This window comes from Centropristis striata, chromosome 8 (assembly GCF_030273125.1).
Source record: "Centropristis striata isolate RG_2023a ecotype Rhode Island chromosome 8, C.striata_1.0, whole genome shotgun sequence".
NCBI lineage: Eukaryota > Metazoa > Chordata > Actinopteri > Perciformes > Serranidae > Centropristis > Centropristis striata.
The window spans coordinates 10,237,813-10,255,950 of NC_081524.1; the positions used below are offsets into that span (position 1 = coordinate 10,237,813).

The 18,138-nt window shown below is 36.5% G+C and overlaps 2 protein-coding genes across 2 annotated transcripts; one reads left to right on the top strand and one right to left on the bottom strand.

The window, feature by feature from the left end:
• Positions 1 to 413: 413 nt before the first annotated feature.
• Positions 414 to 5,040, top strand: rbp5 (retinol binding protein 1a, cellular). Its single transcript, XM_059340023.1, has 4 exons — positions 414 to 807; positions 2,165 to 2,349; positions 2,809 to 2,910; positions 4,703 to 5,040. The coding sequence occupies exons 1-4, from the start codon at positions 732 to 734 to the stop codon at positions 4,754 to 4,756; spliced, it is 417 nt and encodes a 138-aa protein (XP_059196006.1). The 5' UTR covers positions 414 to 731; the 3' UTR covers positions 4,757 to 5,040.
• LOC131976843 (tumor necrosis factor receptor superfamily member 5) lies at positions 4,759 to 18,011 on the bottom strand. The gene is made up of 8 exons (XM_059340021.1): positions 17,733 to 18,011; positions 17,465 to 17,590; positions 14,977 to 15,123; positions 14,793 to 14,886; positions 13,884 to 13,960; positions 12,108 to 12,215; positions 8,446 to 8,595; positions 4,759 to 6,481 (listed from the first exon to the last, which is right to left on the bottom strand). Exons 1-8 carry the CDS (start codon positions 17,794 to 17,796, stop codon positions 6,300 to 6,302), a joined length of 948 nt encoding a protein of 315 aa, XP_059196004.1. The 5' UTR covers positions 17,797 to 18,011; the 3' UTR covers positions 4,759 to 6,299.
• Positions 18,012 to 18,138: the final 127 nt, after the last annotated feature.

An 18,138-nucleotide genomic window follows, 5' to 3' on the forward strand; every position in this document is an offset into this window, starting at 1 on the left:
AGACACAAATTAAATACAGTCACTAGAATAAAAACCAGAGTTGGATGACAGGATCACACACAATCACAAGATCACATTTATGTTGGGTTTTTCTTTGTTTCTTTTTTTCCAGTAAGTCAGAATAAAAAAAAAAAACAATTATTAGTAGGTAATATAGGTGAGTTTGTGCAGAAAAAAACCCCAACATGGCATTTAAACATTTTTAAGTGGTGTATACAGGCAGGATGAAAAGGATTCAAAAATGGACAAAACACCCCAAGACTCCACAGAGTTAAGGCACTCCCCAGCTTCCAGTACAAGAAGACACAACAGTGTGCAACATGTGTGCTCAGCACATCTTCACCCCACCCACCACATGTTTTAGTGACCCGAAGCGCCGCCTCTGAAACTGATCCCTCTGTGTGTTGGAGCATTAGAGAGATGAATGAACCTCCCCTCTCATTCTCAATCTAGTTCTGCTGAAAAACTCTGAGCCTCAGTGAGTCACAGCTGACTGGAAACCATTCCCGGTGTGAGTCTCCACCCGAGAGGACGTTCACTGTGCAACACTGTGCTTTTTCACGCGTCCAACCAAAACCCAGACACTGAGTAAAAAAACGTTGCGTAAGTGAAACTGATATCAAACAAAGCGGCTGCAGAACTGCCCTGGGATCCAGTCTTCAGTGGAGGGAAGAAGCAAGAAGCAGGAAAAGTAGAGATTTCAGCTCGTCTGGAGTCTTAAAAGGAGCAAAATGTCTAAACCTAATTACTCCGGCACGTTTCATATGGTGGAGCAGGATAATATGGACGCCTACCTCGCAGCTTTAGGTAAGACTCTTTTTGTTGCATTGATGGAAGCTTCTGTAGCCCTGAAAGCACATTCATTTGCATCTTTTTCTATTTATTTTTATTATGTTAATTATTTAATGAGACAAGACTCAAACGTCTTAATAAAACATATTGCTACTACTGGTATATACTGGTATAAATATTATATATTTATTTAAAATTTTCTTTTTATTAAGATGTTAGGGCTAGGGTTGGAGAATCATACTTTAGCTATTATGATTTTTTTTTCTTCCTTAGAAGTAACTATTGTGATGGATCAAAATGTAACATTTAAAAGTATTAAAAAAATGTAAAATAATTATTGTATTTTTTCCTTCATAGATAACATACACTTTCAGACTTTTTAAGCCTTTTATTTTTATTATTAATTATATTGTTTAATTAAAAATAAATGTGTAATTTGTTATTGCTGAGGTAATCTTTTTAAGTTGCATCTATTTCTATGTACTTTTATTATTTTATTTATTTAATAAGACAAGATTCAAACGTTCTAATAACATGCGTTGCTACTACTGTTATTATTTATATATATATTTTTATTTTCCTTTTATTGAGATGTTAGGGCTAGGGCTGGAGAAACATACTGTAGCTATTATGACGTTTTATTTATTTTTTTCTTTCTGGGAAATAACTACTGTAATGGATCAAAATGTACCAATTAAAAGTATAAAAGAATGTAAAATAATTATTGTATTTTTTCCTCGTTAGATAACATACACATTCAAACTTCTTAAGCCTTTTAATTTTATTATTAATTCTATTATTTAATTTAAAAATAAATGTGTGACTTTTTAATCTTCAGCCATTGATAAAAAAAATGTGGATCATCTTCATGCAGCTGCATACTGTAGCTTTTATGAAGTTGTTTTATTTTTTTTCTTCGTAAGAAGTAACTACTGTATTGGTTCAAAATGTAACAATTAAAAGTATTTAAAAAATCTAAAATAATTAGTGTATTTTTTTCCTCCATAGATAGCAGACACATTCAGACTACAGCCTTTTCATTTTTATTATTAATTATTTTATTTAATTAAAATAAATGTGTAATTTCTTATTGCTGAGGTAATCTTTTTAATCTTCAGCCATTGATTTAAAAAAAAAAATGTGAATCATCTTCATCTTCATGCAGCTGCACATTAGTGAAATGAAATCACCACCTTGTCCTTTCTATGACCCCAGACACACACACACACACACACACACACACACACACACACACTCTCAGAGGGGTGTATCCTCTGTCTGCACTGCACACAAAGCCCCCCTTTTAAGAAGGAACAATAAAGTACAGCTCCTGATGTATAAAATCCTTTCATCGTCCTTTCTTCTCTCTCAGATATAAATTTTGCTCTGAGGAAGATTGTGTGTCTGTTGAAGCCCACCAAAGAGATCACCCATGACCCGGCCACAGGAGCCATGAAGATCCGCACGCTCACCACCTTCAAGAACTTCAACATGGACTTCAATATCGGAGAAGAATTCACTGAAGACCTGGGCCCGGTGGACGGTCGAACCTGCCAGGTGTGTGTGTGTTGTTGTTGCCATGCACATGGACTTGTTTGGACAGGCCTCTTGATGCAGCGAATATAGAATATCATAACTTGTTATACAAGTTTGCTCTGTGAGTTTTAATCTGGAGTGTCTGCGGAAAGTCGACCCACCTACTGCTGTGTTTTTGTGTTGCAACCGACCCCTGCTGCTTTAACCCTGCAGCGAGTGATGTGTGTGACAAAGAGGCGAATCAAACAAATGCTGCAATACTCTTCAGCTACCAAAGCCATTCAGGAATCCCAGTAAGCAGCATTTGCAGCATAGCAGCATACTGTATAGTGACTACAAAAAGAGCAGACGGAAGCAAGAAAAGAACAGGAAAAGGTTTTTAACTCGTGCCCACTCTTTTTTTTAAGTGCACAAAGACTCATGAGAGCTAATTAACATACTAATTGCACGCAGTAACACAACATCTCTGTGCCCATGCAGACTACAGTGAGCTGGGAAGGAGACAAACTGCTCTGTGTACAGCGAGGGGAGAAAGACGGACGAGGCTGGACACACTGGCTGGAGGGGGACAAGCTGCATTTGGTGAGGATGTGTGGATGAAGGGAAAGGAAGTGAGGGAGGGGGAGACGGAACAAGGAAAAAAGGGGAAAAGATGCTCAAAATTGATATGCTAACTGACATGCAAATAGGACAGGGGTGATACACTTCACTGTCTTTATGTGCACAAGTTTTTTATTACCCTTTTAATCATCCACCTTTTATTAAATTTTTCACCTGTTTAGCATACCCAAATAGAAAAGCTTATAACAGAAGAACTGTAGAGCCAAATTATTATATGAGGCTTAATTTGAAAAGTAACATCTTCTAGTTTCATGAAGCGAAATGACATGAAATATAAACAATATCTGTTCAGACTTGTCTATAATATAACATATATATAATTGTTTATGGAGCGGTGCTTCTGGCATTTTACAAGCATGAAAACATGGCGGCCTGGTTGCAACCCCCCTCATATTACAGCTTAAGATGCACTAAAATTTGTTTTGTAAAAACATTTGAGGTGGTAACAGAATCTTGATATTTGATATATTCTTCTCATATTTGATTGGAGTTGTTAAGTTTTAGTTTTTTAAGAGTTTTGTGAGTTGCACTAGACGTCCAGTATCAAACCCACCCCATATTACAACTCTGACTCCAAAAGAAGTTGTGTAAATGTAAGAAAAACAAAATGCATCAAATTCATAATGACTGTATATATTTAGAAAAAACAAGTTTCCCAGTTTGGGCATTAGATATTGTATTCTATTGAATGTAGTTCAGAAAGGATTTACAAATCATTGCGTTCTGTTTTAATTACACTTTTTGCAACGTAGCAACTTTTTTTGAATCAGGGTTTTAGATAAACGGTTGTGAATGGCCTGATGAGGACCAGTTTGGGTGGAAATGAGGTCTGAATGGGAGAGGGACTGGACTAAATCAAACAAGAGCTCTCCGGATTCTTCTGGTAATCAGTCTACTTGTTGACCACATATGTATATAATTCCAAACCTCTGAGCCAGTGAGAACGAGGGAGTTTTTAATTTGTGATGTCACTGTGTCTCCCAAACTATAGATTGTGTATTTTTAAAAAGGGGTACGTGTTACCCAACTATGGTGGGTTTTAGGAGGTTAAAAGGCTTGTGCATGCCTGAGGAGGCGTTGGGGGTGGGGGTGGGAAATAAAAAAGTAACACCTTACAAAGGAAGTCGAACACAAAAGAGGCAGAAGACTCTTGAATGCACTTCTTAATAAAGTGCCCCAATCACTCAAGACCAAGGCAGAGGAGTGCTTTCTCTCATTTTTGTTATAAAAGAGTTTAAGCTTATAGATAATCTGTCAGTGCTGATTAAGATTTAAAAACAGTCAGCATTGTTCCGCTAAATAGCTCTTGCAGGATTTCTAATTCCCCTGTTGCATTACGGACAAAGCAACGCGTTGTTGATGTCTGAATTCAGCAGCGCATTGGGAAGAGAAATGCCAGCGAGGATCAGGCTCTAAAATGGTGGATTTTAAAGGTTACACAAAGCAGGAGAAGAGAGCAGCGAGGGAATAATGATGTGAGTGAGTGAGTGAGGGGGAGACGAGGGAGGCAGTGGGGCTCAAAGGAGGAGATAAGTAGATGGTGAAAGAGTGGGAGACGGATTACGAGGTCGAAGGATGAAGGGGGGTGGGGTTTTATTTTGGAAGCAGGCCCAGGTTTGTGTATCACTCATTTAACTCTCCTTTGATGTGCCAAACTGTCTTATTGATTCTAAATTTTCATTTGCACCTCCCCTTCTCTTCCTCCCCCTCCTCCTCTCTCCTCCCCCCTCCATGGTTTTGTCCCTCTCTGCAGGAGATGAGAGTTGAAGACATCGTTGCCAAGCAAGTCTTCAAGAAGGCTGATTAAAGTTACCACAAATATGTTGTAGTGAATTTATTCTTCATAGAATCTAGTTAAGAACTTGCTACACGATTTGAATCATGTTTATAGTTTTTTTTTTTATTATAATCAACTTTATTTTAAAGGATCACAAGAAGACTGAATATCTGTGAAAACACTGATATGTACATGTACATGGTAATTGTTTCTGATGGTACTAATGAGAGCTGAGAGCAGAATGACTTGTGTAAACATTCCTACATACGTCCTCATATTGCACTCTTCACAATGTTATAAACAAATCAAACATCTGTCAGGCGTCACAGCTGCATCTTTTACTCATCGCAACATTCTCCGAGTTTTAAATGTGTTTGTGTGTGTGTGTGAGTGTGTTGCTGCATATCTTGAAGTTTTATAAAAACTGAAATTCACTGCTAAAAATTTGCATTACAATATACTTTAAAGGCACCATTGACCCCAAAATACATATGTATCAATCTAGATTGTTTTGGTGAGTAGTGGCTGTAGAGATGTATGTGGCGCAGAAGGAAGCATGAATCTACTCACACCAAAACAATATAGATTTGATAAACAGCCATCCAGGCAACAGAAATAAATGTATTTTCATCCCTTTTTTTGTCTTATACCAATTTCATGTAAAATTCTCGAGCTGTATTAAGAGCTGGTTGTAGGAACAATATAAGTTAAATTAGATATACTTTAAATTAAAATTACAAAAGACATCATTTACATTAAAAGTTCAGCTTTCTTAGTGTCAACAAATCCCATGAAAAGTGTAATGTTGGGTCAGGCTCAGTTGAGTTTCTGAATATTCTCTCTGTGGTGCCAAAAGTCCTTTTGTTTATACAAAGGCGTAAATTTAAAGACTTAGGTCCAGGAAAGAAATATTTACTTTAACAGTTAAAAAAGGCTCAGTAATTGTCTGAAACACCTGGGCACTTTAGTTTTTGACAACAGTAAATAGAGCATTTGTTGGGGTCACATTAATATACATTAACACTACGTATTTACAGCTGCATAATAAACAACAATGACCATGTTCCATTGCAATATTGTGGCTCACTGGCTTGACCACAGACACATTAATTGTTGGTTTTGGAGTTTTCATGGGATTTGCTACAGTAAGAAATATATAGAACATTAACAGACTTAAATATAAAACATTAACATACTTATTCTTTAGAGACAATCAAAGCCGAAAGACACCACCACCAGCTGAAAACCACACACAGTGCTGCCTTCACTTGTTAAATGAGTATCAAAAACTACTTCACATCAAATGGACTAATTCAAGTACAGAACTGCATCAGTGTTTTTAAAAAAAAACATCCTTTTTTTTCTTTTAGCTGTTAGCTTCATTGTAAAGGCGTCATAGAAATATCACAACACTTGAGCTCCTGCAGGGGGCAGCAAACTGCAGCCACCTTCCACTCTCCTGACAGAGAAACCCTTCTGCTCTTTTGTTTTTGGTATAAATAAATCCAGTGTAAGTTTGGAAACTAGTTGCAGCAGAGAGGGGACTCAGTAAACTGTTACAACATGTACTTGATTATGTCCCACACCACTCGTCCTCCTGTGGCTCTGAGTAGGTCCTGAGGAAGTTCCCAGTGCTGAATCCGTCGCTTTCGGCGATGTGGTTGGATTCAGTGAATGAAACTGAAACCTTCAGTGGAGTTATAGGACGGCTGATGTCCACGCTGTCTTTTTTGATGCTACTAATCGGATCATCATCTGAGGAGGATAATTAAAAAAAAAAATCAATATTCAGTATGACCATCTTTCAGTAATGTTACATCAAACATGCTCACACTTTATGTGATTTAAAGCCATCTTAATGGAGCATGAGCATGGGGAATCATTATAGATAAGTGCTGGAAAAGGGGATTCATCTTGCACTCTTAATATACAGAGGGTTGACAATTTAAAGGTTCAATCTCAGCAAAATATGGCAGCTGCAGTAGTTTGGAAAATGGTGATATGAGACACTGATTTTGAACAATTTAGCCTCCTGTTTATCAGACTACAAATGAGACAAGTGTATAGCTAGATAGCGTATCTCTTGGACCCTCAACTGAGACTGAGGAGAGCTACAGAGATTCAAATTCAACCAGCATCAGAGGTCTGACCCTGCACCGCCCTAACTCCTTGACAGATCAGAAAACTTTCTGGTGAAATAGTGCCCCAGTAGCAGAGAGTGAGGTGGAGGGTCTGCACCTTGTTGGTTGCTTCAGTCTGAATTTGTTAAATAAGTACGCCCAATCTATCTATAAAAGCAAGAAGCGTCTGTGTGTGTGTGTGTGTGTGTGTGTGTGTGTGTGTCTAGGGCTTATCTTGTTGACCGTTAGTCAGAATGACCTCAGATTTTGTATGTGACTTGCACATGGCACAAAGTTGTGCATCCTTGATTTTGAAGATTTTTTAAGTCATTTTTCAAAATATCAATATTTATGTAGGTCTTGTTACAAGGAGCTTCGCCCCATTGTGTGATAGGCCTACACCTGGTCAGTAACACAATAAACTCTGGATTTCCATGCCTGACTCATGTAGGTCTAATTAGCCTAGCTATCTTTTGGAGTTTTAAAGTGCGCTACAAGGCTCGATTTTCCAATAATATTAAAATAGTTTCCACCAAATATCAATGTTCATGTCCTGGATGGTGTGCGTACCTTTTGAAAAGTAAGTGGAGTTGCAGACGTAGTGGTCTGCATATAATGTGTAAATTCTGTTATTCGCGATTAGCATGCTAAGTGGAGATTTAGCTTTATTCACTTCTTATGGTAGGGATGATAGTCATGTTGCTTAGCGTAATGCCCATAATCATTTGATATGAGATACTTAAATGCAATATAGTATATCAGCTAATTGGGTTTATGTTAATGTACTTTTAGTGCAGCATACCGCATAATGTGCTATCTCACGATTAGCATGCTAAGCGGAGATTTAAACCCTTTCTTCCGCATCAGTTTGATCCATTGAAAACAGTAAAAACAAAACTTTATTAACTGACAGCTAAGCATAATACGGACGGAAAGAGAGTGTTTCTGTGTTATTTATGGTTAAACTAGCAAGAGGCATTAGCTAACACTATTGCTGTGTACTTAATCTCCCTCTATACGAATACATACTTCCTATGGGCACTACACTAGTTCATTTAAATATAAGAAACCTAAATAAAAAGAGCTGGAAAATAAATATGGAATTATTACATAAAAGTATTAACCACATTCGATTTATTTCATGACTTATTTTAAACACATATTTTTATAATAAAGTTATTTAATATTGACTTTAATAGCATTTCAATAGCAGCTGGTACAATGCAGTAAACTTCGACTAAAATGGCAAAAATTGCCGCCAAAACTGACCATGCAATGAGCAGCAAGTTGAGAACAGGTTATGGGCTCACTTTGATTATCACTTCTATTAAACTGTGTGGGGAAATGTGAAATTTGCATTATGTTTTGCATCCGTCCATTTTCTTGTGCACTTGTATGTTCGGGGTAAAAACACCAACCATGAACCACAATGCAGCCGGTTTGAGTCGAGCTGGCGACTTTTGTTACATGTCATAGCTCATCTCTCTCATTTCCTGTCACCTTTCTATTGTCAAAGTATTGTATTGTAGGCATGAAAGATGACAACACAGAAACATTTTGTTAAAGCTGTGTGTGTCTGCATGCACATTACATCCTCACCGGCGTTAAAAAGGGGTAACTTGCAGTCCTCCATGGGGCAGCTCTCCTGGCAGTGACCGTTCAGCTCTGTGAAATGTAAAGGCAGCTCCAGACGAGTGATCGGTACTGCTGCAACCACTTCAACCACAGGCACAGGAACACTGGAGCGACCTAAAGGGGATATCACAAATAGGGTTAAAAAAAAGAAAAAGAGAAGAATATTCAGTATCAATGAAGGGGTATCAATATCAAGGAATATCTCCCATTATTATAAATTATACAGTCATGGGGAAAAAATGATTAGACCACCCTTGTTTTCTCTAGTTTCTTGTTCTTTTTACAACTGAAAGTAAATTTTTTGCATAAATATAATGATAACAACAAAAATAGCTCATGAGAGTTTAATTTAAGAGCTGATATCTAGCCATTTTCCATGGTTTTATTGAAAATTATTTTCGGTTATTATCAAGAAAACCATGGAAAATGGCTAGATATCAGCTCTTAAATTAAACTCTTATGCACTGTTTTAGTTGTTATCATTATATTTGGCCAAACAAATGTACCTTTAGTTATACCAGGCATCATTATAAACAGGAAATTGAAGAAAAAAAATGTCTAATAATATGAAAGTATAATAAAGTATCTAATTTAATACTGCAAAAGAAAAGTACACTGATTGGCCCTTAGGGGGCACCATAATCCCTCTAAAGCTCTGCTCTGTAAAACCACTGACACGTGAGGCGTGATCCTGATAAACATCTATAAGTTCGTTTCGAGGAAATCTTTCTGAACCGTATACATTCACATTAATCAATCTGTAAAATTCAAATATACCACAGCTCTGTGTGACTCAACATCAAAGACTATCTTTTGAGTATGAAACACGCCGCCTGCAGACTTAAAAGGCAGCAGTAAAAAGTTGGTAATTTCCTCTTTTACAGAGGAAAAGGAAATTACAAAAAAATGTCTGGTTTGACTCACAGATGTTCAGACAGATTCCAGTGGCAGCTAACATTTTTTGACAGAAAAAAATGATCAACCTTAAATATAAACATGTCAGTGCAGCATGATTCACATGTTCAGTATGTATGTACTTTTTTTAGTTCGTGCTGGAATCCATCCATCTATGACTCAAAGCTGACCTCAGCTGTTTTCTTTGTGACACTGTAAACATTTAACAACAACCTTTCTAATCAACAGGAGGTGGTGCCATCACTCCAGGACCTCAAGGGCCCCAAAGACCCCTTTAGTTTGTAGTAATGGCCCTGCATCACTATCTGTCATGTCTGAAAGCCTTGTAGAGAGGCTATGATTCTGTAGTCATTTCATTTTACTTAATATATTTGATAAAATGTATTAAATATAAATGGGTCCTTGATTTTGAGGCAGTTGTTTAAGTAACTTTAATATAAAAATGTTTGAGATAGAACCTACTTATATTGACCACATTAAATATAATCTTTATGTGTATGTAATTCTAAATCAAGAGAATTTTGAATGAATCCAACTCAATAGAATTAGTCCGTTTTTAATTGACAGGCACTTCCTGTTAAGTTATTAACTCAACTTGTAACTTTGTTAGATTTAATTAATAATATTGCATGCAATCTGTTGCCTCAATTTTATTGAGTAGCTATTGTTTAATTTTTATTACAGTGTACAAGCTCCTAAATACATTTTGGTCAAAGGAAATAGGGATCCAAAGCCCTGATGCCCCCAAATGGATTAATTCAGCCACCAGAAGAGTAAATAACAAATATAAAATTCTCTCCAGGCATCTTTTAACTTTTTAAGACATTAAAAAAATCCTAAGATAAACATTAGACCTGACCAATACTGGATCTTTGGAGCCAATTCATATATTGGCCAATATTTTATATGCATATAGCATTACTGTAACATGTTCTTTGTGTTATCTCGTACAGGCAGAATGTACTAAATAGTTAAATTTGATGTTCTTTTTCTTGAAGTCAGCTGTTTTGCTACTGCAGTTTTCAAGCTCCAGTCACCTGTGTTTGTTTTATTTTATTATTTATTGTTTATTTAACAGGGCCAGTGAATGACTCTCAGCCGTACCAGAATTAGCTACTAGCTAAATTTCAACTGGAGTCCCTGGGCAGGAACAAATAAAAAAAATTGTGAAAAAATAGATAAATCTAACACAAACAAACAAGCCTTTCAAACACCAACAACAAAGTTTCACACTCTTAAAACACAATACAACACAGGACAACAGCAACAGTAGTCACAGTATTAAGACACAACACAAAACAATGTTAAAATACAACACTAAAGAGATTGCAAAATAGTGAGCTAATGTTTGAGTTTATAGTTGGTAGGTGCATGATTGAGTGTTGAATGACATTAATGGGCTTTTCTTGCTGCTTACCACCAAATTTTGAATCGCTCTGATAAATGATTTATGTGAAACCACAATTTCTAAATTACCCAAGCATCTTTTTATGTGTTCACTTTCATCTTGGCGGAAATCGGACAACATTTACTCCAATAGGATATAACTGTTAAAAAAATCTGTATTTTATGTCTGACGTATTTTTCACAAAAAGGGTTCCGTTTTGAGGTGAACAATTTGGAACAATTGTCTGAGTTTGGTTATTTTGACTGATATTGCAACTGCGATATGAGTCACAATATCACATTTACATTCAAATCAAATCAGGATTTTCTTGTGAACGATGTGTACCAAACATATTTTTCTTGAGTGTGTAGAATATGATTTATAGTCCGGGACATCTCTGCAGCACTGCGATACTTGGCACATTATTTCTCCACATTATTATTAGTCCATGTTGCTATTTCTGTAATATTCAGATATTTTCTTCCGCCATAGCCTTGAAATCAAATCTACTCCTTCTTCCTCATTGAAAAAACTCCATAATATGTATTAAAAAAGTTTTATTTTATTAGTTTAACGCCTGGTTGATTTCTCCCTCTCCCACTGAAAAGCCCATTCTCAGTTTATACAAACTGGAGGTTCCAGGTTCCCATATCACAGTGTACAAGTTGCAAACTGGACTTTCAAACGAGTCGTGAAGCCCAACATTCTCTCCCTTACTTAAATATTATGTGTAGATTCCAGTATTGGCGCATCGTTTCAGTGGAAATACAGTAAGCGTCAATAAAGTACAACACGTCAGCCAAAACAATCGTCTCTGGGACTGAGCCACATGCGTAGGACCTGTTTCTCATAATGACTGAACTGCCTGTGAAGTGTGCGTCACATTTTACAAAGTAACTGTGTCAGGCTGAATATGTACAGGATGTGGTTTCCCCATTCAGTTTGTCATGCTTGCCGAGCTTGTTTAGCATCAGCTAACACAACTCCTTATTTAACCTTCCTGGGCTATACCGACTCAATATCACAGCAGTCTTCAGATATGTAAATTTTTATTGGACCGTGCTCGGATTTTTGAAATAAATACATCTCTAAAAGAAGCAGTGGGGAGGTGTGTGTGGACGAGATAAGCTGTGACCTTAAAGTGCACGACTTCAAAGCAGTGTGTCTCATAGTTGTGGCTAACTGTTACTGTCAGTGAGTGGGCATGCCTGTTCGTCGCTGCATCGCCTCTTCTGAAGACGTATTTTTTAAACAATGAGAACAAATGTATGTGAAAAACAATGATGAAACACACCTACACATGTGGGGGGTTTGGTGTACACACCTGTTCTGTATGACTTGCGTTTTGCCCTCCAGCAGGCAAGACCAAACAGGATGAGCGCGGTCAACACAAGTCCTGACCACAGGCCCGTCGGTAACATCCAGGGACAATCTGACAAAACAAAGACAGGGGATTTTACAGCCACCAAGATACATTTCAATCAGGGTTTTCTCTTGATTGCACAAGTTACTTCTGGGAAATAAAGTGGGAGTAAGTGTTTACTGAATACACCTCTTGTTTCCTCATTAAAATTATTGACAGGTGTTAAATCAACAATTCAAATTCTATTTTGTACTTCTATTAGTAAACTAGAGTCACGCAAGAATGATGGCAAGTTATGCTGTTATAAGTAACACCTTATTTGCCATTTATAAGCCGTATATAAGCACTTACATGGTTTATTACACACTATAAAGCACTATAATGTAGTTGAAGTGTGAGATTATGTTGTTACATATATTTTTAAGGTTATTTGTCAGCAATTATAACTTCTCTTATGAAGCAATAACTGCTAGATAAACAATTAATAACACACAATGTGTTGTGAAGCATTTATTACTTGATTACACATGTACTGATCATTTACAGGTGGGTCAAACTATTCATGTGGTTATCTAATATCACTGTACTTTTTTATACATCAGTTATATAGCTGTAGTCATAAAATGACAATAATAAACACTTAAGTTACAACATTTGTCGACTACTCACTACTGTCGACTACAAACTATTTTTTGGTAATCATTTAATCAAAAAAGTATTTTTAGTGCAAAAAAAATGGTAGAAAATATTATTTTCAGTCTCTGAAATATGGAGATTTCCTGTTTTTTCTTCTTCTTTTCTTTATATCATATTAAACAGAAAATCTCAGTCAAAAGAATTTTTGACTGACAAACAAGACAATTAAAGACATACATTTGGACTTGGGGTGAATGTTTTTCAGTATATAAATTTTATATGTTTTATAGACCAAACAATGGATCAGTTAATCGTGAAGATAATTGGCAGATGAATCGATATTGAAAAGCTTTTGTTAATTCCTGCACTAAACTGCTTGCAACTCCATCACAGTGTGTGTGACTCCTGAGAGAAATATCTGGCTGTAAAGCGACAACCCTGATTCCAAAATTGTTTTGAAAAATGAATGAAAACAGATTTCAGTGATTTACAAATCTTATTTAACCTATGTTCAATAGAAACCAGTACAAAGACAATATATTTTAAGCTCAAATTAGGAAACTTTTGTCTCTTTTAAATATATACACATATCTGAATTTGATGCATTCTGGAGTTTTTTTAAACTGCGTCCAAACTTTTTTTGTAACCTGTCAAGCCAGAAACTCCACAATGAGGGCAGTGAGAGTGAATAAAAATGTAAATCTGCAGCTTGAACAGGCAGCTGACACTCACTATAAAGCTCAGTAGCGCACTTTCATATTGTCATTATAAAAATATTGATTCTTGCAGCATTAATGTTTATTCTCTGAAGATAAAGTTGACCTTTACAGCCAGTCACAGAGATAGAATCATGGCCATCTACGCTGCTACCAAAACTCTTCTTGTTTGGAATGATTTTCCCATCTGTATGACTTCTACTTCCTCTCACGATCATATGACCTATAGGAACTAAAGATCATCAGGAACTCAATGAGTCACACAGGATAAGTGCTACATTGCACAACTTAAACTTTCTTTTTGAAACTAATATATGTTAAGATATGAAGAGATGATACACATTCCTAATCACGGCCCAAAGGTTAAAAAAAACAAGAGACTTACGGGTTTTTAAGCCGCCACAGATAGCATCAGTTGTTGATGTTCCTGCAGTTTTCTGATCTCGTCCTATCGCCTCACATCTGAAAGTAACAAACAAAGACAAACAAATTAACCCTCCAGAGTCCATGAAAGCACCGGCATTACTTCTTCATGATGTGAAGACATAAAAATGAAGCAACATTGAGCCTTGCCATCAGCTTATTATTATTATTAGTTTATTTCCCTCTAAAGTTCTGGCTTGAAACTCCATACTAGATCTTTTTTTGATGATATTCAGCCAAGTAAAACTGGAGATATTGTCAAATATATTTAGTATAAAATATTAAACTAGATATTATCCTAATTTTACCTGTTATATGTTATATGTGCAACCTATATTAATATTTGAAATATTTAAAATGATGTGTTTTGAAACATAATTTTCAAGATCAGATTTTATGTTCCCTTAGTTTCTTTTGGGTTCAACATTTTGATCGAGTAAGTCAAAGTTAAAAATGAATTATCAGGACATATAGGTGAGGTAACGCTGAAAAAACTGATACCAACATGGCATGGTAAAGAATTTTTAACTGATTTTTTAACAGACATATAGCCGAAGATTTCAGAGGGTTAACATCCACATTCTGTGTAGTGTAATTACAAACAAATGAAAGTTGGAAAATAATGGAGTTTTCTTAAATAAATGGATGTGTTACGGTTTCAGAATGAGAGAGTTGTGGATAAGATATCGTGACAGAAGGTGTGATGTGGATGTTTCGGGTTTGTAGACTGAAAATGTCAACCGAAACAAGAAATCTAATTTCTGCAGCGCGGGGATGGATGACTAATGAAAGATGCACATCACATTACATACATCGACATCCTCCTTCGGCTTTGATATTAATAGCAGTAACAGTGGAGACGCAGGCTCACCTGGTATGTGATCTACAGGGGGAGATAGAATCTGTGACGTTGTTGAAGGTCCCGTCTTCACACACAGCGCACACTGTGTTGTTCGTGCGAGTGGCTGCAAGAAGTCAAAAGATATATTTTCAGTTACCAGCTCAAACTGTGTGCATTATAATTTATTCATAATTTATATATAATGGAAGCTTACCTTTAAACTTGACCCCTTGACCCTCGCTGCACATGGTGGCAGGGTTGCAGTGCTCACACTGAGGATCGCTACAGTAGAAACCATCCTCACACTCACACACCGTGTCCTCCTTACCTGTACACTCCTTTAATTTCCTCAGGTGGTTACCTGAAAGAGTCAAAGATATGTGACACAATAGTCAGGGGTGGGACAAGAAATCACAATATATCATTCCCTCTTGTGATACTAAATATTGTTTGATAGCACAGACAGTGTTGGAGTCAGGGAGGTACTGTTTTTCTCATTTTCTGAAAACTTTTTAGCAAGGCAGAGCTGTATCCTTCCTTTAACCCCGATACTATGCATTTTGTGGTTTGACAGAGGAAGAGAACAAGTGGAGAAGTGATTGCTTAATGCGCATTTACTCCATCCGACATCGGACTCATCTCTGCCATGCTTACAGAAGATATACACTTAAACACTGCGAAAAAAGAAAAGTTGGGTGAACTCAAAATTTCAAGGCAACAAACTTCGATAAAATTTTAAGTTGGACAATTAAACAAAATATTTTAAGTTTTGTTTTTGAGTTTGCTCAACTCTGAATTTCTCTGGCACGATTGTAACGCCGCTATGAAATGTCAGCTAATGTTGTGACCACAATTTTGAGTTAGCATTGATACGCTAATGGCTACTCTTGTAGCTGTAACAAGCAGCGCCGCTAGCATCAGTTAGCCGCTAGCATCAGTTAGCCGCTAGCTTTCGCTAATGACCGAATTTCACAACAAAGAAATAAGAGTTAGCAGAACTATTGTCCCTTGTTTTGAACCCTAACTTAAATATATAAGTAACAACTCACAACTTGTTTTTGAGCATAACTGGCTTTCTTTGTTGTGCTAACTTACATTATTGCCCTAAATGTCAGTAATTTATATTTCCAAGTTTAATTAAATCAATGTTTTAGGCCAAAAAATACAAGTTGGCTTTTTTGCAGTGTAGTTGTCATGGCATGGATGACTTTGGTTATTATCAAGAAAACCATGGAAAATGTGTAGAAATCAGCACTAAAATTAAACTTTTATGAGCTATTTTTGTTGTTATTATTATGTTTGTCCCAACAAATGTATCTTTAGTTGTACCGGGCATTAAACTGAACAAGAAATTGAAAAAAACAAGGGTCAAATAATTTTTTCCATGACTGTATATAGTCAACATGTCATACAGATGAAACATATGTGTCAGGTGTCGTCAAACTGGTCAGACTGGCCACAGCTTATATGGTCAGACTGGATGCTCAGTGTGTTGTCAGCATATCAATATCTTACTCATAAGTACATTAGACGCAAAGTCTGTTCCTCAAAATACACACAGACGTAAGTATCAAGTGTGCTGAGTTTACCAAAGCATGCTTTGGAGAAATACTAAGAAATACAACAAATCCATAACCCCAGAATTGTTGCACTTTGTGGCAGTTTATTGCTATTTTTTTTTGCATTGTGACTAAGACTTAATATACATGGTCGTCCATCAGGTTGGAATTTTGTTTTCAGACACAATCCTCTGTTAATTGTGATTTCATTTTCATTGTGATACGTTGGAAGAGATTGATTAATACAGTTTTGAGAAGATGCAACTTTATGGGCGACCGTGTACTATCTGACGTCAAAATGCAGTGAATAAAAACATAATCCCTGCTTTTTTCCTGCCTTGTCAGAGCATTTTTTCTTCTTCAATACAGTTACAGTAGATGGTTGTCTCGCAGTGTATTGAGTACCGTGATATTGTTACTCTGAGATCAATCTGGATCCATCTGGCAGACCTACACACTGTTGCAGAAGTCTCTTTCAAAGATAATTTCACTCCTTAACAAAAGTTTCTCCCCTTCTTATTTCCACACTGTTAAACATTTTAAGCTGGTTCAAAAGGAAATAGTGTTAACAGCAGCAAGTTAACAGCACCTAACATGAATTATTGTAATCAGTTGTGAAAATACAAAACTTATAGAGTTTCAGTATAGACTTAAGGCTTTCTCTAGATCACAGTTAGATTGGCTTTCCAGTTATATTCTTACTTTGAAAAGTCAGTTTTTCAATTGGCACACAGCTTCAACCAGACACTTTTCAAAACTATAATTGTATGAGGGTTCTCTTATTACCAAGGCTGTTAAAATAATCTTACTCCACACTGACAGAATCATATTTTAATTTAAAGTGTATTTCCTTAAAACTACATGATTTTAATACTGAGTGAAACTTTGAAATCAAAGTCTTGTGTTTTTTCAGCCTGACTTACATTCTTGGTATATTTCAAAACTTTGAGTTCTCCACTAATATTAAAAAAATAACTTTTAAAAATTGTGACCAAAGTTTGGCAATACAGCAAGAGTTAGTGACGTTTTAAGGTTTAAAGAAGTTGTTAAAGTACAGAAGAGGAAGGAATTTAGGTTTGTTTACAGTACAGAAATGTGTGTGTGTGTCTGTCTGCATGCATACATACAGTGTGGGTAACTTACTGGGATCGCAGTAACGGCATCTCTGACATCTTTTCAAATGATTAGCTGCTGAAGTGAAGTATTCCCGTCTACATTCAGCACACTCAGTCGGCTTTTCACTGTCACACTCAGTTCGCACGTACTCTCCTGATAAGAGAAGAGAAAGGAAAAATCAGATGTCAGACTGTGGGAAATGCTTTAAAAAGGCTGTATTTTCACACATGCGAGGTAAAATAAGTTCACACAGAAAGGAAATGTTAGTAAATGAAACTTAAAGAGGATTACTCACCTGCAGCACAGCGATCACAGCATATTCCATTTTTTTGGTACTTATTTCCATTTGAGCAATTCATGACAGCCCATTCGATTACAGTCCTCCACCAGTGTGTAAAATATCTACCACCGTCTTCCAGTAAACTTCTCTAAACTGACTTCTAACCTTTGAAACAGCGAATAATTGATCTCAGCTTAAGGAGCATCACTCAAGGTGCTTCCCTGTCTCTTTTTCTGTCTACCTCCACTCTGAACTGTCTGTGACTACTGATATGTTCCCCTCCTCACTCAGCTTTACCTACTTCTCATGTCTTTTCTGATCCTACACAGTGGAAAACCCCAGTGACCCTAATCTGCTGTTTCCCCTCAGTCTCTCTCTCTCTCTCTCTGTCTCTCTCTCTCTCTCTCTCTCTCTCTCTCTC